This window comes from Meles meles, chromosome 8 (genome assembly GCF_922984935.1).
Source record: "Meles meles chromosome 8, mMelMel3.1 paternal haplotype, whole genome shotgun sequence".
Classification (NCBI taxonomy): domain Eukaryota; kingdom Metazoa; phylum Chordata; class Mammalia; order Carnivora; family Mustelidae; genus Meles; species Meles meles.
The window spans coordinates 105,827,730-105,849,926 of record NC_060073.1 but is presented as its reverse complement, the minus strand read 5'-3'; the positions used below and the strand labels follow the sequence as shown (position 1 = coordinate 105,849,926).

At 52.6% G+C, this 22,197-nt stretch overlaps 1 protein-coding gene across 3 annotated transcripts; it reads left to right on the top strand.

Moving 5' to 3' along the window:
* Positions 1-213: 213 nt before the first annotated feature.
* IL10RA (interleukin 10 receptor subunit alpha) lies at positions 214-13,767 on the top strand. 3 transcript variants are annotated; one of them, XM_046017315.1, is made up of 8 exons: positions 214-349; positions 2,356-2,476; positions 3,052-3,236; positions 4,131-4,300; positions 4,967-5,117; positions 6,500-6,621; positions 9,168-9,438; positions 9,472-13,765. In XM_046017315.1, exons 1-8 carry the CDS (start codon positions 283-285, stop codon positions 10,107-10,109), a joined length of 1,725 nt encoding a protein of 574 aa, XP_045873271.1. In that variant the 5' UTR covers positions 214-282; the 3' UTR covers positions 10,110-13,765. The 3 variants fall into 3 exon arrangements, with proteins under 3 accessions (XP_045873271.1, XP_045873270.1, XP_045873269.1); XM_046017314.1 differs by having other exon boundaries at positions 2,362-2,476; positions 9,168-13,767; XM_046017313.1 differs by having other exon boundaries at positions 9,168-13,765.
* Positions 13,768-22,197: the final 8,430 nt, after the last annotated feature.

The following is a 22,197-nucleotide window of genomic DNA, read 5'->3' as shown; positions in this document are numbered from 1 at the left end:
TCGCCCCTACCACTGCCCCGCGGCCCCTGCACCCTCCCCATCCCCGGAGGTGGCCAGCGTTCCGCGGTGGGAACCCGGCCCCGACCGGCAACCGGATGCTCAGCCTCTAGGGCGAGGCGTTCCGGGGCCCCGCCCCTCTGACGTCAGCCTCACGGGGCGTAGGCGGGACTGCCGGCAAGTCCCAGCTTTCAGAGGCAGAGCCGCTAAGCCGCGGCTGGAGGCAGGCAGCCTGGGTCCTGCTCCGGCTTCGGCTCAGGCCCCGGAGGATGCGGCGTGCCCAGGATGCTGCCGCACCTGGTAGTGCTGCTGGCGGTGCTTCTCAGCCTGTGCCTCGGCTCCTGCGCGCACGGTAAGGATCGCGGCCAGCTCCGCGGGGCTGGGTGCACGTCTATACCCCACTCCGGCTCTGCGTCGCCCCTACGTGAAAGTTGTGCGTTCCGCGGAGAACCCCGTCTGGTTGTCCCTTCGGGGAGCGGGGAGGGGGTCCGTTGTCTACCAGAAGCTCCCTCGTTCCCTCAAGTCTGAGTCTCAGGCTCCTTCCTCAATGTGGAAGTGGAAGAGCAAGAAATTGATGGGGCGGGAGTTGGATAAAGTTCAATGACACCCACCCACGCGCCCCCAGTTTATCTTCCATCCACCTCCAAGCGAGTCAGAAATTTAGTCCTGGCTTTTGTTGTTGTTGTAGTTCAACTGGTAAGAATGCTTTCCCCTCTGGGGAATGGCTTTGATCCCCCATCTGACTCCACCTTTCCCTAACCCTCCACTTAATCTATTTCTTTCCCATGCCATCCCCTCTCATCCCGGGTCTTGCTCCCTACTATCACCTGTTGCTCCATCCGACCCATCATCCCTGCTCCTTCTTTAGCCCCAGATGTGCTCCCACTGCCACCTGCCTCCTTCTCCCTCCTCCTACCCCTTAGCTCAGTCTTCTAACCCAGGCAGCTCTCCTGGAAAGTTTCTGCAAGGGAGGAGAGTAAAGCCTGGAGAGAGAATGCTGGGGCAGGGAGGCAGAGGCACGGAGAGCCGGCGCCAGGGACAACAGGGACTGAAACTGTGTCTATACCAAAATACAAAGTAAAACCTGCAGTCAGCCATTCACATGATCGAGAGCTGAGTCGGGGATATGCAGCCCCAACACCGCAAAGTCCCGGTGCATTTCTCACTTTCCATCTAACGTTTTGAAATTGAAACACAGCCTTAAGGATCAAAGATATTGTAACAAAGAAAGCAAGGGACAGGGGAGATGTACTTTCTAAGTGTGAATGATAATTCTAGAAGAAGCGTTACTAGAGAGATGGTGAGAAGTTAGAGAACAAAGGAAGCCTGAGAGAGTGGCTGGCAGATCAAGAGATATGAAGGGATGGAGGAGTATAGAAGAGTAACAGACTGGCTAATGGCCTTGACCTACCTCATTGCACTTGATTGGCAAGACTCTTAGAGTAGGTGTATTTATTACATTCTTACAAATGAGAGGTTTAGTAAGGTTAAGCAATTTGCCCAAGTCACACTAGCAAATGTTAGAGGCTCCTGAAGTTGGGGTGCCCCATGGTGAATAGGGGACCAGGGGGCAGAAGATGAAGTTAGGCAGTGGTATTTAGTATCTTACCGCAGAGCCAAGGGTGGTGGCTCCATGTGGAAATATGACCAGCACAGTCTAGAATCAGACCTGCTTCATTCTGTCTGTCCTCACCCAGCACTTCTAGATAAAGGGGGATGGAGCAAGCATTCAGCTTGGGGTTGCCCAAGAGATCTTTGAAGAAAAACAGGCAGATGCCAACAAGCAGGATATCTGTGTATCCCCAAGAACTCTAGAGAGGAGGCCCTGGGCTGAAGCCAGGGCTGCGGCCAGGGTGGAGACCAAGGCTGGAAATGGGGGCCAGCCTTGGGATGAGGCTGGAGCAAGGACAGGGACTAGCTCATCTGAGATGAGAGCTCACAGCAGACAGACATACCTCAGCCCATGCTTTCTCTCTGGAGATACATCAGACTCAGCTTGGCTCTTCTTAGCCACCACCTCTGCTTCGGACCACAGACAACGATCTATGGATACAACACTAGCTCTGCAACCAGACACATGTGGATTCACCCTGCCCCTTACTAGCTCCATTGGCCTTGGGCAAGTCACTCAAGCTTTCTGAGCCTCCATTTCTTCTCCAGGAAAGTTGGGGTCATAACTGCCTATCTTGTAGGGCTGGTTGTGAGAATTAACTGAAACAACGTATGTAAAGTACTTAGCAGAGAGCCCAGAGTAGTCAATAAATGGAAGCTGGTAGGATGATGGCCACCATCACCATCGTCATTGTCATCACTGGGAGTGGGCTCTGCAAGCTCTGATACTGACACTCTTCTTGCCAGGGACAGAACTGCCTAGGCCGCCATCTGTGTGGTTTGAAGCAGAATTTTTCTCCCATATCCTCCACTGGACTCCCATCCCGAAACCGTCAAACAGCACCTACTATGAAGTAGAACTTCTGAGGTACGGAAAGGGGAGGATGGAGAAAGGAGGGAGGTGGGTGCGGGAGGGGGTGCACCCATCCCCTTCCACTTCCATAGTATGGGAAGACAGATCTGTCTCGTTATTGAAGTGACACCAGGAAGGACCCTGGCATATATCCATCGGTTGACAAGGACTGATGGAGCCCCATATGTGTTGAGCAGTGTGCTGAGAGCTCTGACATAAGAAAGCCAAAGTATTTCTTTTACCCTGATGTTTTTCCCATTTGATTGGAAAAACAGGAATTGCATCCATAATATAATTGGAAAACAAGGAAACCCTAAGGGACTGCAAATGTAATTGGGAGAAAGCTTGAAAAATCAGGCTGTACTGCAATGGGTAGCAAGTCTTCCTGGAGGAGTTGGGAGATGTTAGATATTCCAGTCTAAGAGAAGTAGGCACAAGGTCCCAGAACCAAGAGAGATCCTCTTGCAGATGCCCAGGACCAGAGAAAATACTTCATGGGAGCTCGCTCCCTGGGCCCCTTGCTTTCCTCTTAAAAGAGGTAGTTATGAACACAACTTTCTCTACCAGTGCCCTGCCTTGTCTCTCCCCAGGTACGGGCAAGAACCCTGGAAGTCCATCCCCAACTGCAGCCAGACCCAAGTGTCGTTCTGTGACCTCACTATGGTGACCCTGGACCTGTACCACAATGGTGGCTACCGAGCCAAAGTTCGCACAGTGGATGGAAACCAGTACTCCAACTGGACCTGCACCAACACCCGCTTCTCTGTGGATGAAGGTGCTTTTCCTCCCCTGCACCTAGAAGATGGCTTTGGGGGTTCCTTCCTGCCAGAAACTCTGGTCTAGAATGTGGCTCTGTTCCCGTAACTCGCCATCCAGCCAGGCTTCCCGGCCGAGGACCTAGTTTGCCCAAACAACTAGTCAGGACTTTTGAGAAGATTTAGATGAAAATAGCCAAGTGGTTCAAGATTTAAAAGGAACTGGAGTTGTTTATCCTACAGAAGAGAAGTTTTGGGGTGAGTTGGAGGAGCTGAGTCACAAAGGCCAGACCTGTGTACTTGCAGGGTTCTGGAAGAGGAAGTGAATCCCTAAGCACTTAGCACAAGGCAGCAAATAGTGGACAGAACTGGATCCAGTCCTCAGTCCCTTAAGGCCAAACTCCCAGGGATCAGGGTGGGAGGCTTTGAAGCAGGGAGATGTTACTAAAGAAGGTTTGGTGGTTGCTCTCAGCAAACATAAGAGAAAAGGGTTAGCCCTAGACTTGATGGGACCTTTCCTTATGAATTGGAATTGACCATGTTCTATATGTGTGTGTGGAGAGCCCGCTCTGCAAAATTCAGAGTCAGAACCAATGGTCTTCAAGGTCTTTGGCTCCCAAGCGCCTGCCCGCAGGCCAGTGCCAGCTAGCTACAGAAACATTACCTAATGAATGTGTTTCAAAATCAATGTATCCAAGGCCTAGCTTCAAAAATTCAAGTTCACTGTGTCTTGAATGGACCCAGGGCATCTGTATTTATAAGGTTCTCCCCAGGGAATCCTTATGTGCTGCCAGGCTGGAAAATGGTGGCCCAGGTTTTAGGGTGGGTAAAGCCTGACTCTAGAGGCCAGGCATGGGTGGGACACCCCAGCCCTCCCCAGCTTGCAGGCCTCACCGTTTTGCTTCCCCCACCAGTGACTCTGACGGTTGGCAGCGTGAAGCTAGAGGTGCACAACGGTGTCATCCTCGGGAAGATCCAGCCCCCCAGGCCCAGGACAGCCCCTCCAGGCGACACCTATGAAAGCATCTTCCCACACTTCCGCGAATATGAGATTCAGATCCGCAAGGTGCCGGGGAACTATACGGTACAGGCCTCCCTAGGGCCACAGGATACCTGTATTTGTAACACAGTGGGCTCCCTGGGTCTCCCTGTCACCGGGGCTGGCAGCACCTTGTGTGCACCCCTTGGGAACTTGGCTGGCAGAGTAGGGAGGGGATGGGGCGGAAGACATGAGTAGGAAGACGGGGGGGGGGGGGGGCGGGGATGCTGAGATAACCTCAGCCCTCAAACCTAGGCTCTTGCATAGGCAGCAGGGAAAACATTGCCCATGAGTATCAGGTACCACACAAGACATTTAATAGCTATTATTCCTGATCCCCTCACAGGTGGATATTTTATTCCATTTTATAAATAGGGAAATGAGGTGCCAAGAGGTTATGTAATTGCCACAGACACCCCCTCTAAGTGGGAGATCTGAAATCTGCCAGAACCATCCTCTTCCCACTGTCTGATTCCAGCCCCTTCTAGGAAGGTCCTCTGTGTCTATGAAATGGCCCTTTTCTCTTTTCGTACAAAATCAGTCATGTTAATCAGAGATCCTGGGCTGTGTTGATAAGAACGGGTTGGTCATGTCAGGGAAAGGACACCGAAGGGGGTGTCCTGGAGCATCTCTGACAGGTCCCCTGCTCTCAGTTTCCATGGTCCATGAATCAAGGGTACTTTGTTTATTGCTATGTTGTTTTTGTTTCAGTTCACAGAGGTGAAGGTGAAACATGAAAACTTCAGTCTCTCACCTCCTGGAGAACTGGGAGAGTTCTGTGTCAAGGTGAAGCCATCTGTGAGCTCCCGACTGAACAAGGGGCTATGGTCCAAGGAGGAGTGCATCGTGCTCACCCGGCAGTGTGAGTCTGTGGTCAGGGCTGCTGTCTGGGGCAGGGAGGGGAGGCAGGAAGGGCCTCACACGATCTGAAAAGCATCAGTTGAGGGCCACCCATGCCAGGGGCACTCTCCCGCACAACCCTATGAGAAAGTGCCTATTGTCCCCATTTCAGAGATGTGGGAACTGAGGCTCCGTGGGTCCAAACAAGTTTCTAGAGCATGGCGGCAGAGCCAGGTCTCCTGATTCTGCTAGAGATGGTGTTCTGCTTGAGCATGCTGTGCTTCCCAGGAGCCCCCCACCTCCCACCCCCTGTCCAGACCCGCTCTGTCAGCTGTAGTAGTTCCTGTTTGTCACATCCCTCTGCTGTCCTTTCTTGGGGCTGGGTACAGACAGCCTTCTCCTTATCCCCCATCATCATCAGAACTGAGCTGACCCCTGCTAGAGCTGCTAAAGCCAGGCTCTCTACAGGTGCTGAGACAGGGGAGGGGGAAGGACAGGGGAGGGGAGAGGACTTGGGATGTGAAAGCCATGGTCCTGTCCCCGAAGATCTTACAGTCTGGCTGGGGAGACAGGGCACGCCCAGAGGAAGCTGTAAATAGCAACTCAAGGAAGCATATGCCTGACCAGTCGTGCCAGGCCAGTGTGGGCAAGGTCCAGCAAAGACCAGAGTGACTCCCTGTATTTCTACCATGCATTTCAAGTCACAAAGGACACTCACAAGTTCATTGGCATTTAGCCTCTCTCACACATAAGCAGAGTTAAGGCATCATCCCTGTGTCAGGCAGCCTTAAGAACTTTTTTAACATTCACTCACTAGTAGAAGAAAAAATTGTATGTCTAGGTCTGACTTCAGATCTCATCTTTACCACTTATGTGGTAAGTGACTTTGGGTAAGTGACTTAAACTCTCTGGGTCCCAGATCCTATTCTGTATGGGGATGATAACAGTATTCACTACCTAAGGTTGTTATAGGGTTCAGGTGACATAAGTTAAGCAAGGTGGTGGATGATCAGTGCTGTGTACTTCACAATCGTGTGGTAGGCACTATTATCGTTCCCATTTTATAGACGGGGAAACTGAGGCTCAGAGAGGCTGAGTCAGTGGTGGAGCTGGGATAGAAGCCAGGCCTCGGTTCTTACCTGCTGTGCCATCCCGCCCCCCCCCCCCCCGCCATTCCACATGCTGTGGTGTGAACTGTGTGTGGGGCTAGAAGCACAGTCAGTGTGTCTAGTGAGGAAATCCCTTCAGAACAGAGGTTGGAAGGCCAGGCAGGGATTTCCAAGGATCCAGAAGCATCTGGTTGTGGCCTGGGAGGGATCACCTGGGCCACCGACTGAGTGGCTCCTGAGAGTAGCCATGGACTCCCAGGAGCCAGGCCACAAACACATCCCTCTGGGCCTGCAGATTTCACCGCGACCAACCTCAGCATCTTCTTCACCTTCGTCCCGCTGCTGTGCGGAACCCTGGCCTACTGCCTGGCCCTCCATCTGTACGTGCGGCGCCGGAGGAAGCTGCCCACCGTCCTGGTGAGTCTTGGGGTGGCTGCTGGCCCATCCTTCCTAGCCATACCAGGAGTTCAGCAGACGGGGGGCTCCCTCCCAGACTGTCCCTTCCCTCAGCCCTGTCAGTAACAGGAGGCCCCTTCAGCAAGGACCATGGGGCCAGAGGGAAGGCTTAAATGCAAAGCCCAGTGCTAAGAACACTGCCTTCTAAGAGGCCCCCAATAAGGCATACACTGAGTAGTCCCAACCCCCTACATGTCATTTGGTAATTATTTAATAACAACAGGCCATGGGCCCACCCCTGTGCATTCCTACCTCTGAGGCAGGTGGGGTTATTAGCCTCATTTTGCAAGGAAGGAAACTGAGGCATGGAGCAATTGTTACAGGCATGGGGGCCATAGAGCCAGGAAAAGTCAGGAAGAGCCCAGTCTTTCCCACCCCTACCAGCTAGTGAGGATTTGTGCACCAGAAGAGGAAGAACATGGGACTGGAAGCCCAGCCCTGGGCTGCTGCGAGTGGCAGAAAGCGGAGTGGGGGGGTACTGCCAAGGAGCTGGGGTCATGGAGGTGGCCAGGCTCTCTGCTCCCCTCCCAGAGCATTTCCTCTTGCCACACAGGGCCTGCAGCTGCTGCACGTGGGCTAAGCCAGCCCCCGGAATGCAGCTCGCAGCATGCAGCAGCAGTTCCAAAGCTCTGCCTGTCCCGACTGGGACTCAAGCCGCTCCAAAGGCTGCTGCCTCATCCCCACAGCGGGCATCACTGTGAGGACCACAGGCTCTGCTGGGAAGGGTGGGCTCCATCAGGGAGGCAGGGGGCCCCAGGAAAGGCCACAGCTGGGAGGGCACTCCCCACTCCAAGGGATTCCAGGATTTCTAGGAAAAATAAGGAGACAAAGACCCTCTGGAATTATGTTAAGTAAGAACTCTGGGAAGTGGGAATGCAGGCCTAATTAGGGTCTTTATCCAGGCAGCAAAGGACTATGTTCCTAGCTCCAGTACCCTGGGTAGAGTGGTAGGATGAGGAGACTGGGAACAGGCAGCCCCTACAGCCTTACGGGATTAAAATGTGCCTAAATGGAATGTGTAATTCATTGTCCCTTCTCTGTGCTCCCGGGAGATTCCGATCCACAGACATGGATGCATGGACCATGCATCGGCTTAGCAAGCGCTCTAAGTCTGTTCTATATGCACTATTTCTGTTTTATAGGCAAGGAACTAAAGCACAGAGAGGGCAAATAATTCAGCCAAAGCAACATAGCTAATGCAAGACAGAGCTGGGATTTGAACCATGCAGTCTGATATCCTTAATCACCAACCTGTGTGGTATTCATAGGAACTCAACCAATAAGTTGCATTTGAGTCCAGACTTACAAAGGGAATGAGGATAGGTGTGTCCCAGTGAGTTAGTAAGTCAGTCAACAAACCTTATGAGAGTCGGCTTAGTTTAAGCTCCAGGAACAGAGTGGCAGACAAAACCAGACAGCTCCTTTCCTCCAGGAGCTTATATTCTGCTGGGTGTGAGGGGGAAATGTGGCTAGATAGCAGGTTGTGGTGGGAGACCGAAAACAAATTTTAAAAGAATTTCAGGAACCAAGTGCTGGGAAGAAGTAAACTAGGTGAATGTCCAGCGTGTCAGAGCACTGCTTTAGCCAGGATGATCAGGATGACTTCTTTGGGGAGGAACATCTGAGCTGAGACTCGACTGATAGGACGACACAGCCAGAAAGTGCCGAGAGAAGAGTTCCTACCACAGGGCATAGCATGTGCAAAGGCCCTGAGAGCACTAAGCTGAGGCATTCCTGAGCAGAGAGAACCCCAGTGTGGCTGAGATGGAACACAAGCGGGAGAGGGATTAAGTGACTTTCCCTGGGACTCCAGGCAGGTTGTAAGGAACAGGTCCTCCCCCACTGCTAATTCTGTGCTCATTACATTGCCCCATGTGGCAGCCATCCCATCTTTGTGCACGTCACAACTCAGTGGGTGGAGAACTTAATTTGGTGTCTCACATCCAGCGTTTTAAAAAAATGAAATGGACAAGTGAGGATAACGGAGGAGATGGGATAGGACAGGGTAGGATAGACTAGAACAGGAGTAGAACAGAAGAGAGTAGTAGTGTAGGTCACAGTACCCAGGTAGTAATGAGAAGTATTTTGTGAAACTGCTTTCAGTTTGTGGGTTATCTATAAACAGGCTATTATGTAACACATTTCTTATTTGGGATCATAGTAAAAAAAAAAAAAAAAAAAGTTTGAAACACCCTTCTAAATCTATCTAGATGAGTCTGGCTTACTCTCAGGTTTGGAAAGGACTGCTGCTGGGGCTGAGAACATTCTCCGTTCCCGGGCCGGCTCCCATTTTGCCTGCCATTCCACCTGGGCTGCAAGCACACAGGCCTGAGCCAGACTGAGAATCACACTCAGAGGAAAGGTAGATTCTGAAGTGAAATAAAAAGTGCAAGTGGCTCCATGGGCCTCTTGGTTAGAGCAGAACCTTCTCGAGCCCACCTCCTGGCCCCTGGAGTGGGTTCCCACAGGTAACCCTCGCTTCTCTCACTCCGCCCTGTCCTGTCCAGGTCTTTGGGAAGCCTCAGCCCTCCAGCTTCATCAGCCAGCTTTCCTACCCTGAGCCTCAGGACGCCATCAATCCCCTGGACGAGGAGGCCTTCCCCAAAGTGTCCGCAGAGCTGAAGAACTCAGAACTGCACGGCAGCACGGACAGTGGGTTTGGCAGCGCCAAGCCATCCCTGCAGAATGAAGAACCCCAGTTCCTCCTCCCTTCCACCCACCCCCAAGCTGGAGGGACCATAGGCAAGGGGGCACCCCCGGAGCTGGAGAGCAACAGTGGCAGCAGCAGCAGCAGCAGCAGCAGCAGCAGCAGCAGCAGCAGCAGCAGCACGGACAGTGGGATCTGCTTGCAGGAGCCCAGCCTGAGTCCTGGCACTGGCCCCAGCTGGGAGCGGCCGGTGGGGGACAGCAGCAAGGGCCAAGATGACAGTGGCATTGGCCTAGTCCAGAACTCTGAGGGGCAGCCTGGGGATAGACAGGGTGGCTCCAACAATCCCCTTGGGCCTGAGGGGCCTGGAGAAGACGACCCAGCCTCAGTGGCTTTCCGGGGCTATCTGAAGCAGACCACATGCACAGAGGAGAAAGCAGCCAAGACAGGCTGCCTGGAGGAAGAGTCCTCCTCAACAGACAGCCTTGGCCCTGGGCTCAGGACATGCCTGGATGCTGAGGCAGGCTGGCCTCCACCAGTGCTGGCTAAGGGCTATTTGAAACAGGACCCAGGAATGACTGCCACTCCCTCAAGGACCTCAACTGGACAGTGGGACCAGCCAACTGAGCAGTGGTCACTCCTGGGCATGACCAGCTGTGCTGACCTAGGAGCATCTGACTGGACCTTGGCCCATGATCTTGCCCATCCGGATAGTGTGGCAGCCCCAGTCAGTCTCCTGGGCAGCTTTGACTCAAACCTGGTCACCCTGCCACTGATCTCCAGCCTCCACTCCAGTGAGTGACTCAGGCTAAGGGACTGCTTTCGATTTCAGCCGAGGGCCCCCAGGGTCAGATGCATGAAGCCAATGTGGGCACTCTTCTGCAAGCCCGGGGTGGGGGGACCAGCACTCACCACGCCCAGCAGGGCTGGCTAAGGGGCCCAGGACAGAGAGAGACTCTCTTGCTAAACTCCTGCAGGCTGTATGGGTGGCGGTGGCCCATGTTGCAGGAGGGCTCCAAAGACTCTGGCAGAGCCAGGAAGGGCAGGGAGGAAATCTCCCCTCTCCTTGGTGCTCTTCCTGCGCTGTGACAGAGTATTTGCTGAAGGGAGTCACAGGGTTTTCTGGAATTGTGGGGAGGCCCAAGCTGAAGTCAGTTCGGACTCAAGCCTCGCCTCCAGACCAGCCAAGGGCCAGGTGGGCGCTTCCCTGCAGGGGTCATTTCTAGGAGGACAAAGAAGGAGCAGAGACCAAGTTTGATCTCTGGCTGGTCCGAGCTGGTCAGCCTGGGATGATCACATGGAGAAGCTTCCCGGCTGGCAGCACCCCCTGAGGCAGGGGGCTCGTCATGGAAGATCTTAGGATGTATCTGTCCTGGTCAGTCAGTCTGCCAACCTCAATTGGCACCCCACCAGAGGTGGGGGGATGAAGCACCCCGAGGCCAAGCCACTCACTCCCTCCCCCCTGCTGCCCCCACCATCCTGCTGACGGTACCAGAGAAATCATGGCTCTTTGTATTGGGCAAAACTCAACTCTTCTGGTGGTCTCGGCGTGGGCACCAGCTCGCCTGCCCCAGAGGGTCAGGGTTGGGACCTGCGCTTGCGTTTACTGCTAGCATTGAGCTACAGACCCACAGGACACAGCACTGGGCTCTGACCCCTGCTCTCTCAGCATCCAGCTGTGTGAGCTTGGACCAGCCACTTCTCAAGAGGCCCTCTTAACCTCTGATAACGCATGTGGAATAATGACTCAGTGTCCAGTGGGCCCTCCATGCTGGATGGTAACCAAGCTGGCGTCAGGTCTGACGTCTCCAGCCTGGTGTGACCCCAGGCTGGGAGGAAGTGAACTGCAGAACCAGTATGTGCTCACAGCGGCTTTGTTCACATGCTGGGGGTTAACAGATTTAGCAGAAGTCCATGCTAAGAGGACCACCCGGCCCTGAGCCCGTGATGGGGACAGGTATGGGCCGTGCCTCCCCACAGTCCAGGTTGGGTTCTACCTTCAAAGCCAGTTTACAGTGCCCGGGCAAGAAAGCTGGGGGGGAGCGAGTGACAGGCCTGGGGTCTGTCTGCCCACCCCCCCACCTGGGTCACCCCTCAGCCCTGCACTTTTCTGTGGCATTCTGAGAAGGGACACTCTAGCTCAGGGAATCCACCCAGACGCACCCCGACTCCCCCACCACATCGTACCCGGAGGCTCTGATGTGCCCATCTGATAACTGAACTCCCTCTCGAAACTTGGGCTCGAAGGAGGGTTCCTCGGGGTTCTCTTGAAAGGTTTATTTATTTATTTTGTTCACATACTTATTGAAGCAGCAGCATGGTCCAGTGCAAGGATTCTGGGTATCTCAAGAACCTGGAGGTTCTCGTTCTGACTCCACGGTTTCCAGCATCTCCTCATCTGTAAACTGAAGGGCCTTGGTTTCTTCATCTGTAAAACTAGAAAGCCACACCCAACATGTGCAATGGACATGGGTGCGGGTCTCACCGAGGTGGTGGGTGTGAGTGTGCCTTGCACGACAGCCTCTGTAAATCAGCCATGTATGTTTTTCACTTCAATAAATTGTCAGGACCTCAGGAATCCTGTGAAACCAGTCAACTTTCTGATGACATGGTAGCTGGTGGAAGCCGCAAGTTGTTGATAACTGGGGTTGATAACAAGTTAGATGTGTCATGTCGCTTTAGCAGGAACAAAGACTCAGCTCCAGTCAGAATGACACAGGTAGGCATCCTCACACTAACCTGAAGTATGAAGGAACGGGAAGGTTCTTTCTGAAGGCTGAAAAGGAAATGCAGAACATAGTGTTTTGAGTGTGGCATCTGACCGGTTGGAAAAGAGATCAGAACTGCCTGGAGCCTCACCAGCTGCTCCCCTCCACGTGGAGGGGTGTCACAGGGCGCTTCTCATAAGTGCGGAAGCCATCTGCATTTGCTTCTGAGAGCAAGCCTGCTCCTTCCACGAAAAGCCACACGTGGGTTTGAGTCTCTCCCCAAGCTCAGCCCTCTGAATGAAGCACACTCAGGGCCCCAGCCAGAGTCTCCAATGCACTTTGCCCTTTGTCCCATCCTGGATCCTCAAGGAGGTGAATGGGGACACCTCACCCCTGTTCCTGTGTGTCACCTCCAACAGCACTTCTTGCCATTCCACGCTGACGAAATACAGTTCTGGGAAGTGCCAATCCTGGCATCACCGGAGATCTTGGCTAATACCACACCATTTGGAAATGTTAAGATGTTTGCCGTGGAGGCTGTCCTGTCCTGTCCTGTTGGTAAGAGCTATGGGGGCTCCTGGCCTTGGGTGTGGGGGATGGCCTCTGCCCCCAGGAAAAGGCCCGTGTGGCACGTTGGATGGAGAGCAACAGGTGAATACGAAGACGGAGAGAATAAGAGGAATCAGCAACCAGTTGGGTGGGAAGAGACCAAGCGCAGAGCAGCTGGGAGAACAGAGTCCGAGGATGTGGGCTCTGCCGCAGGCTTTGCCGGCTTCCCTTGGGAAGCATGAACAGGAGTTCGCACTGGGTCTCCTGCCCAGCCCAGCCGACGCTTGTGGAGGAAACGGAGTCCTTCCTGCAGCTGGCGCTGAGACACTCATGGGTGTCTCCAGAATTGGATTCAAGTCCCTTACAGAAGGCCATTTGTTCTTAAACTGAGTAATCTCCTTCGAGGGCTTTTCCAAGCTAAAGAATGTGTGATTCTGGGTTTCTATGAGCTAACGGAACTTCCTCTTAGTAAGGAGAGGGGAAATGGACCAACGCTGACTGAAGAGGAAATTTCTATTGAACTGTGTTTTCCTGGCTTTCTAAATAGCTGTATCAAAGAGCCTGCCTTGTCTTCCCCGAATATCTCTACCCCTACCCCACCCCCCTGGAAGGCACACAACATAACATTCCAGAATACACACAGTGGCGGTGTGGAGGGGGAGAGACACACCTCCATGGCACACACTGCCCTGCTGGGTGGGAGCTCTCAGAGCCCCGCGTGGGGATGGCAGAGACGGGCGCTGTGGGCTGTGGCCACCTGAGATAGCATGCTGGTGGCCACGAGAGGCAGGCTCAGGCAGTGAGGGCCGACTCTATGTAGCCCCAACCTAGAGGACACCAGGTAGTGGGAGGCATGACTCATCCATTTCCTGTAGTGCTCGTGGATTTCAGGGTTACTTGGAAAGCACATCCACAATTTGAAATTAAATGCATTTTTATTAATGATTCACAGCACCTTTCCTATCAGTTTGATTTTAAATTCACCTAGCTCCCGTAAACATTCGACCCAGAGTGTGAGGTGGGGGGGGGCGGGTAGAGCCAATAAACATGGAAGGGTTGGGTTGGGTGGAATTAATGTTTTAAAAAGATAACCATGGCCAAAGCATAAGGCATGAGTCAGAAGGGACGAGGCAGGACGTAGGGAGACCTGGTTGGAGGCGTGTGTAGTCAACCTTTCATTTCTTCAAGAAACATTTTTAAGCACCTACTACATGCTGGACATGGTGCTCAGCCAGCCCTGGGTCCAGATGGAACAAAAGAGGTGCAGCTTCATGGAGGGAGCCATCTGGCTATGAAGATAAACATCAAGCTAACAGACTAACAGACACACCATTACAATCAGTGGTGAATGCCATGAAAGGAACTCAGATGGGAAAATAAGGAACGGAGACTAGAAGCAAAGAAGCTGAAGAGGAAGTGGTCTTAGTTTGCTTGGGCTGCCATAACAAAATACCATCAACAAGAGACACTTCTCATCATTCTGGAGGCTGCAAGTCCAAGATCAAGGTGCCAGCCAATTTGGTTCTTGGTGAGGGCTCGCTTTCTGGCTTGCAGAAGGCCCCCTTCTCCTTTGTCCTCATGGGAGAAAGAAGGGAGGGGGGAGAAGGGGAGAAGAAAAGATGAGGAGTAGAGAGAGAGAAAGAGCTCCAGCTAGGCAAGCACCCTGTTCTCTCTTCCCTTTTTTTTTTTATGATTTATTTATTTATTTGAGAGAGAGAAAGAGCACATCCTTGAGCAGGGGGAGGTGAAAGGGAAGAGAGAGAATCGCCAAACAGATTCCCCACCAAGCAAGGAGCCCCGATGCAAGGCTCGATCCCAGGACCCCAAGATCATGACCTGAGCTGAGACCAAGAGCTGGCCGCCCAACCAACTGAGCCACCCAGACACCCCTGTATCTTCTTCATATAGGGACACTCATCCCATCATGGGGACCTGGCCCTCCTGACCTCATCTAACCTCTAATAGCCTCCCAAAGGCCCCACCTCCTGATACTATCACATTAGAAGTCTGGGCTTCCACATACGGATTTGGAAGGGACACATTCAGTCCACAAGGGGCTCATACAGTAATCCTATTCAATGACAATACTGAGCAGGGACAGCAGGAATGGAGAGCAGGTGACAGATTCAAAAGACATTCTGCAGAGAGCACTGGCGAGACTCAATGGCAGGCTTCAGAGAGAGAGGCACTGATCCCACTCCAGCGTGGAGGAGGAGGAAGAAAGTAAAATATGCACGAGGAAAGGAGACATGCAGAGGGGAGGTGGGGAATTCTGGCTCCCTATGCCAAGTCACCCAAGAAAAAAGTCCTCCAGCATTGGTGAGGCAGGCTTGGCAATAGGGGAGGGCTCAGAGCTGAGGGTTTGGATGTACTCCCACTGCCCCACTGGATGGGAGAGCCCACACCTGGGTAAGGAGATGAGGACATGGAGGTGGCAGCGGCCACTCTCCCTGCTGCCCACCTGCAGTGAGAATACTCAGCTGTGGACCTTCTGCCTAGAAGAAAAGCAGGCTACCATCCCTGTAGAGTGACTGGAGCCATGCCTGTGCTCGGCACCCATCCTGCAGACCCCAGCCAGGAGCTTCATTCATGCTGCAACCCACCACAAAGGCGCAGCTGCTCTGTACAGGGTGTACGCTCCCAAGGGGACACGGGTAAGGGTGCCTGGAGCAGACTGGCACATGATTGGCAAAGGTCTGGGAATAGGGTGCCACACCCATACACCTCTACCTACACAGGGAAGGAGTCGTTGATGGAGGTCAGGGCCTCATGATGGCCCTGGAGAGAAGAGAAACATCCTTGAGGATCCTGCTGCCTGGTCACCATGATGCTGGCAGTATTCCTTGCCCTCCACTGCCTGACATTCCCATCTACCTGTCCCCAAGGGCAGTTCTCAAAGGACCACCTACATCAGAGTCATATGAGGGGTGCTTCTTTTCCTGAGCATCTCCCCAAGGCCAGGAAGCTCTGGATGCTAATTCCCAGGGTCCTGCTTTAGTAAACAGGTTACAGGTGATAAGGTACAGGTGTCCCCCCCACCCCGCACACTGACTTGTGAAGCTCACGCCTTTAGAGAAGAAGTTGATGTGATGTCTATTAAACACTACCCTTCTCCCAGTGCCTCAGTCCATGACTTTAAATGCCACCTGGATGCTGATGACTGTCCCCTTACTGTCCCTCTGCTTCCACACCTGCTGCCTTAGTCTAGTAGGGTATGATTCATAAAGTATGCTTAGTCTAGTACAGCAGCCAGCGTGATCTTTATAAAATACAATTCAGGTCGTTATTCCCTGGCTGAAAGGCCTCTCCTTTGTTTCTGGTCCAAATGAGAGGCAAAGTCCCAATGAGTTAGTATCTGCCCACCCGCCACACACCACCTCCTGTACTCTCCCCTCTGCCTACCCTGCTTCAAGCTCATTGCCACCTCGGGTCATTTATTCAAGTGTCTTCTCAAACGCAACCTCCTTGGGGAGGTCTTTGCTGACCACCCTATCCAAATATCCTGTCTCCATTGCATCCCTATCCCCAGCTTTTTTCCATCAGAGCACTCATTACCTGAAGTTTTAGGACCTCTTTGTGTTTATTTGCTCATAGCCTCTCTCTCGCAATAAAGCAGAAGATCTATAAAGGCAGAGACTTTCTCTCTTTTGCTCAGTCCTCCAGTCCCACAACCAAGAGCCTAGCAGATGGTTTGTATTTGCTGAATGAAAGAGCAAGTAAATAAAGAAATAAGGGTACGCTTACAAAGGTGTAAGTGCAGTCTTAGCCTAGACTGTCCCCCCAGAAGCAAGAACACAATTCAAGGAGTTGTGAGCAGGTGGTTTGCTTGGAAAGTGATCCCAGGGAACAAGAGTGAGAAACCAGGAGAAGAAAAAACCCAAGCAAGAATATGTTATCAAGCTGGTCCTGCTGGGAGCAACTGGGCCTTGATCCCTGGAGCAGGTAGGGGCTTCTTCCAATGGTCCCCTGAGCATTGACAAGAGAAGTCCTGATCCAGCAGCTTCTGAGTGGGCTGAGGCTTCTCCCAGAGGTGTTAACACTCTCAGACTGCTGGTGCTAGGGGCTGAACGGGTCCCCCCAGAACACAACGAGCCAGGGCGGTTAGCAAGTGATGTGCAGTGAGCACTGGAGAAGAGATTTGTCAGCACGAAGTGGGAGCCCATTCAGAACTGTTTGGCATCAGGGGTGGAGCCAAGGATGAGAGGCAGGGCACTGGGGCATCTGCTGTTCATGCTGTGAGGGAGATGTTCCCTGGGGTCATTGGGGCATGGGACCCACCCAGGGGGTTCAACACACACTTTTGGACTGAATTGAAAGGAATGAAGTGAGATTTATTAAATTATGCTAAATGAGGTTCAGAAACTCTCCCCAAACTTGAGATATTATAAGATCTGAGCCCACCATTCAAACCCAGGGCGACAGGAGGACCAAGGCAGTCTAGCAGGCCTGAGTGGCAGGATGCACTGATGGCCACAGGACCCTCACATGATGGGTGCATCGACCAGACACTCAGACTAACGGACGAGTCCAGAGATAGGCTCCCACGGCAAGGCTGTTGGTCTGGAGATGCCTCACGGACAAAGAGGAAGAGGCAACAGACCCATGCAGTGGAAAGAACACTAGGCTGGCCTGGAATTCGGGACAGGTGGGTTCTCAGCTCAGCCCGCTCAGTCATGTCCTGTCAACTCTGGGCCTCCGTCTTCCCAGCCAACTGCAAAGAGCACTCCTCGGTCTGACCTCTCTCTTGAATGTCCCGGGCATCCTGCTGTCACTGAACGTATCACTGAATGTGCATTTGTTCAACTGTGAACTCTAGAAAGCAGAAACTTCACTGACTGACCTCTGTATCCCTGTGTTCTTCACACCCAACCGATGCCTAACATACAGTAGAGTGCTCAGTAAATGTGATGAAGAATGAACACATGAACGAATGGATTCTTTGTGAGAAAAGCCTATGAAAGGCATTGAAGTAGGATATCCAAGCATGACCATGGCAAGGCTGGCAATGGTAGCTTGAAGCTGGGTTCTTCCTTGGGAGACATTAAACTGAGCCCTAAAGAAAGCAGGCTGAATGTAAATTTGACTGAAATTTTATCTTCAGGTCTGTCATCTTCTTAGCTTAGTCATATTATACCATGATCATTCCTTTCCCTGTGATATTTACCCTCTAGCTCCTCAATATTGTAGGGACCTGGGGCTAGAGACCAAACAGGAAGCCTAGAGCAGGGGATGTGGTCAGGAAAGAAGGCAAAGGACCATGAAAATATTCAGTACACGGTCATTCACTCCTTTAGCAAACATTCATTGAGTATCTGCCATGGGCAGGCCCTCTGAGGATACAGCAGGCAACAGTACAGATCCTTCTCCGTGGGTTACGACTCAGTGTACACACGCGTGCACACACACACGCACAGGTGACTCCACTACCTCTTCCCCTGCCCCCTTCAGCCCTGTGGAACTGAAGTCACCCACACTCTGCGATAGCCTCACAGCTGGAAGGGAACTCGGTGTCCTCAAGTCCGACAGCAGCCTTACCCAAACAAGGCACCTGGGTACACCCCCACCCCGCACAGCTACCAGGGCTACCACAGAACGTGAGGCTCTGTATATACCCCCCTCATCTCCTTCCTAATGGCTCCCTGCTTATATATGAAAAACCTTATCCTGAGGCTTTGGGGGAGGGGAAGAAAACCCCCATAGCCCTGCAGGTAAAAATCCAGGAGACAGGGACCCCACCAAGGTCATGGTCTCCAGCGCCGCCCCACCTGTTGTTTTGTTGGCCTGTTGCTACTCTGGGCAGACAAAACATTTTCACTTCTGGTCTCCAAATGTGAGAATTCACCAGGCCACTGGCTTCCTGTTTTGTACCAGATCTGCTTAAATCTCACTGCTTCTCGACAGCTTTTGATCACTAAGCAATTTTTTAAATATAGTAGTGATACGCCTATGTGCTCCCACTTTGAGGTTCTTAGACTCCTGGGGCAGAGAGAGGGCACTCCAGATGCTGGCCCCTGCCTGGCCACTGGCATGAGACAAGATCATTACCACAGCCCCCTCCTCACTGGCCCAGCCTCTTCCTGGGTCTGACCATTTCTTCAGGTAGCCATTAGACAGAAAAAGTCACTGTGGGGTGCTCTGTGTCCAGACCTGCATCTGATGACGGCTGCAGTGTTACACATGATTGAGGACGGGCAGAGAAAAGCAGAAGCCTTGGTTTTCAGAGCACCCAAGACTAGACCAGGGATAAAGTAAAGCCCAAGATTCCCTGAAGAGACTGAGAAATATACAACATAATCTCCTGAGCCATTCCTGGCTATGGCCAGAACCATATAAGCTACCATAGAGAACTCAGAAAAGGTAGAAGACCTGAATTTTTCCCGCAGAAAGTACCCATCAAACAGGAGGGAGCACCGTTAATCTCAAGAGACTGGCCGCCTCCACAGTGCCTAGCCGCTCCTGGCATATTACAGAAGCTGCATGAATGAATGAATACAACGGAATACTCAATAATTCAGTTACAGAAGCCATAGAGTATTTGTAATTAAAAGTGAGAAGACAACAGGGTCCCTGAGGGGCTCAGTCTGTCAGGTGTCTGCCTTCAGCAGGTCATGGTCTCGGGATCCTAAGACTGAGCCCCGCATTGGGCTCCCTGCTCAGCCAGGAGTCTACTACTCCCTCTCCCTCTGCCCCTCCCCCTGCTTGTGCTCTCTCTCCCTTTCTCTCTCTCTCAAATAAACCAATAAAGTCTTTAGAAACAAAACAAAAAAAAAAGTGAGAAGACAACAAGATCCACCAGTCTTAAGGAAGTCACCCTGGGGAAGTGAAAATTGAGCTGACATAAAGGGGCTGAATTTGACGATTTGGTGGCCAAAGGGATATTAAAAAAATAATAAAAGAATAAGAAATGGAGCAGCAAGAAGCCCAGAGCTGAGGACAGGGCTGTTCTCACCACACCAGGGGACCCGGAAAAGAGATTAGAGGCCAGCGGGAGGGGCCTACTTCCTTGCGGGCCGGGAAGCTGCAAACTTGGACAGCGGCTGTAAGGGGCTGACAAACCATTATAAAGAAAACCCATTCTTGCCTGGCCTTCAGCACATCGTTTCACTGGCCCCTGATCCTCTGTCTCCTCCCTGTGAGAATGAAGGGAGCCTGCAGACAGAGCCCCTGCCCAGCACTCTAGTACGTATTCAGGAAACATCAGTTTGCTGGTAAAGAAGGGTTTGGTTGGGAACGGTCTGGTCTTAGATGATGGTTGGATTTATCCAAAGTCAAAGAAAGGCTACGGAATAATTTGGATCCTAGACCATCAGAGTCTAAAGGAACCACAGTGGTCGCCTTGTCACCTCCTAAGCGAGAAAGTTATCACTATACTTTGTACTTTTATCTTTTGTTCAGTGAACACCGACTATGTGCCAGGTCCTATGCTAGACACTTAGAATATAGAGATTTTAAAAAAGCTACAGGGGTGCCTGGGTGGCTCAACTGGTTAAGCATCTGCCTGCAGCTCAGGACATGATCTCAGGGTCCTGGGATCAAGTCCTGTGCTGGGTTTCCTGCTTAGAGGCGAGTCTGCTTTTCCCTCTCCCTCTGCCTCTCACCCTGATTATGTTTCTCTCTTACTCTCTTTCTCTCCCTCTCTCAAATAAAGTTAAAAAATTAAATAAATAAATAAATAAGTAAGCACACAAACAGATAAGGTCCTTTTTCTCCTTCAGGTAAAGAGAGGAGCCTTGGACAAGTAATCCTATCCCTCGATATCTAGATGCTACAATATATGCCCATGGTGGTGAATGACTAGCCCACGGCCCCAGAGCACAGCAGGGCAGGTCCAGACCAGACTGTATTCTCCAGGGTTCCATCCTCATCCCACTAAGCCTGTGGTCAGGCTGCATCTGTGAGGCCTCACTCTCTCCTCAGGCCTCAGTGTTGTCGGTGGCTGTGCAGCCTTAGGCAAAGCGTGCTACCTCTCTGGGCCTCCGTCTCGCCAGATGCAATATGCTGCCAGCGATGGTGCCCACGTCACAAGTTTGCCACAAGGTTCAAGCCGCAGTAACGCACACGAAAGTAATTTGTTCTCTGTAGACTGTGTGTTGTGCAAGCAGTTCCTGCTCCTTCTCAGGTCACCAGGACATCTTTCTCCAGGACCAGGCAGCCTTCCGTCACCACAGTGCGGATTCTACTCCACTCAGCAGGCCGTTACTGACTACCTCCCTACGGGCCCTCCTTTTAGCGTTTACTGAAGACTGTGGGCCATAACCCTGTCCACAGAGGGCTCATCCTGGCAGGGGGGATAGTGCAAATGGGAGAATCATGGCCACTTGCCATCAGGATCAAATGAGTGGTAACGAGTCTGGAGTCCTGAGGAAAGCCACAAGGAGGAGGACACTTGAGCCAACCATGGAGACGAGCTGTGGCTCGGGAGGGGTCAGCGGGGAGGGAGGTGGCATTCTGGGAAGCCCTGGCAAAGACACTAAAGAGGAACAGGGTGGCACAGGGACTGGGAGTGGGCAGCCCAGAGAAATGCTGGCTCTCCAGACTGCCTCCTAGCTCTTGGGGCCAGGGCAAAGAAAAACAGCTAAGAGGGGAGGGTGGGTCTAGGGAAGGTGCTGGCATGGCCATGGGTCCTACTGCCCAGCCCAACCAGACCCGCAGCCAGATCTCCAGGCACCTGTTCCTGAATCATCTCTGAAGTTCTCAATGAAAACATGTTGTATCCTCGGGAGAGGCCTGAGGTGAAGGGCAATGCTGTGTTCACCAGCAGGACTGAGTGCGGAAGTCAGGAAAACAAGGAGGTGGTGCAGGGGACAGGGAACACGTCAGAGGACCCTGAAAGAGGAAGTAGCCCAGTCTCGGTTCCGCTCCCAAGGATGGGAAATACCCTCCATTCTCCCAGCCCTCAGCAGCTGTCCCTGTGTCCCTACCTGAAGCCACCAAACCTGGGGCGGGACCATTTGGGCCCTGGGCCCCATCCTTTCAAGTTTCCCCAAGGTCTCAGAGTCCTGAGCATACTCAGGGAGCCAGAATGGCCCCCTATGGGCTGCAGCCCCAGGATCCATATTGGAAGGGGCATCATGGAGAGTTTCGCTGAGGCTGGACATCCCATGGGTTAAGGAATGGGGCCCAGCCCTCAGCACTAAAATCCAAAGAAGGATGTCAAAGTCACCCCATCCCCACTCCTCGCTGCTCTCCCAATAAAGCCTTCAAGAGAGGGAGGGATCCGAAGCTATGGGGGGCTCTGCCCCACACTCACCAACTCAAGGATAGAAATACTGGGGCCCAGATGAAGATCTCCAAATTTAGAGATTCGGTTTATTAAGTCAGAGCCTGGCCACGCTGGAAGAATGGCCCCCCAGATCCTGGCAGGAAGTGAGGGGGTAGGGGCTGGTAAGGCCCTTCTCCTTCCTCCCTTCCTCCCTCCCTTCCCCCTACCCTTTCCTTTCTTCACAACTGGCTAGAACCCAAAGCAAGAAAGAAACCAGTCTCTGGGGAAGTGAGGATAGAAGACAAATACTAAGACTTCTCTCCTACCCACCCATCACCTTCCTCAGCTCCTGCATCTTCTTGGCCTTGGTGCTGGGACATGGACAGGTAGTTCTAACTACAGGTTTCAGCAGGAGCTGGACCCTGTCAGGC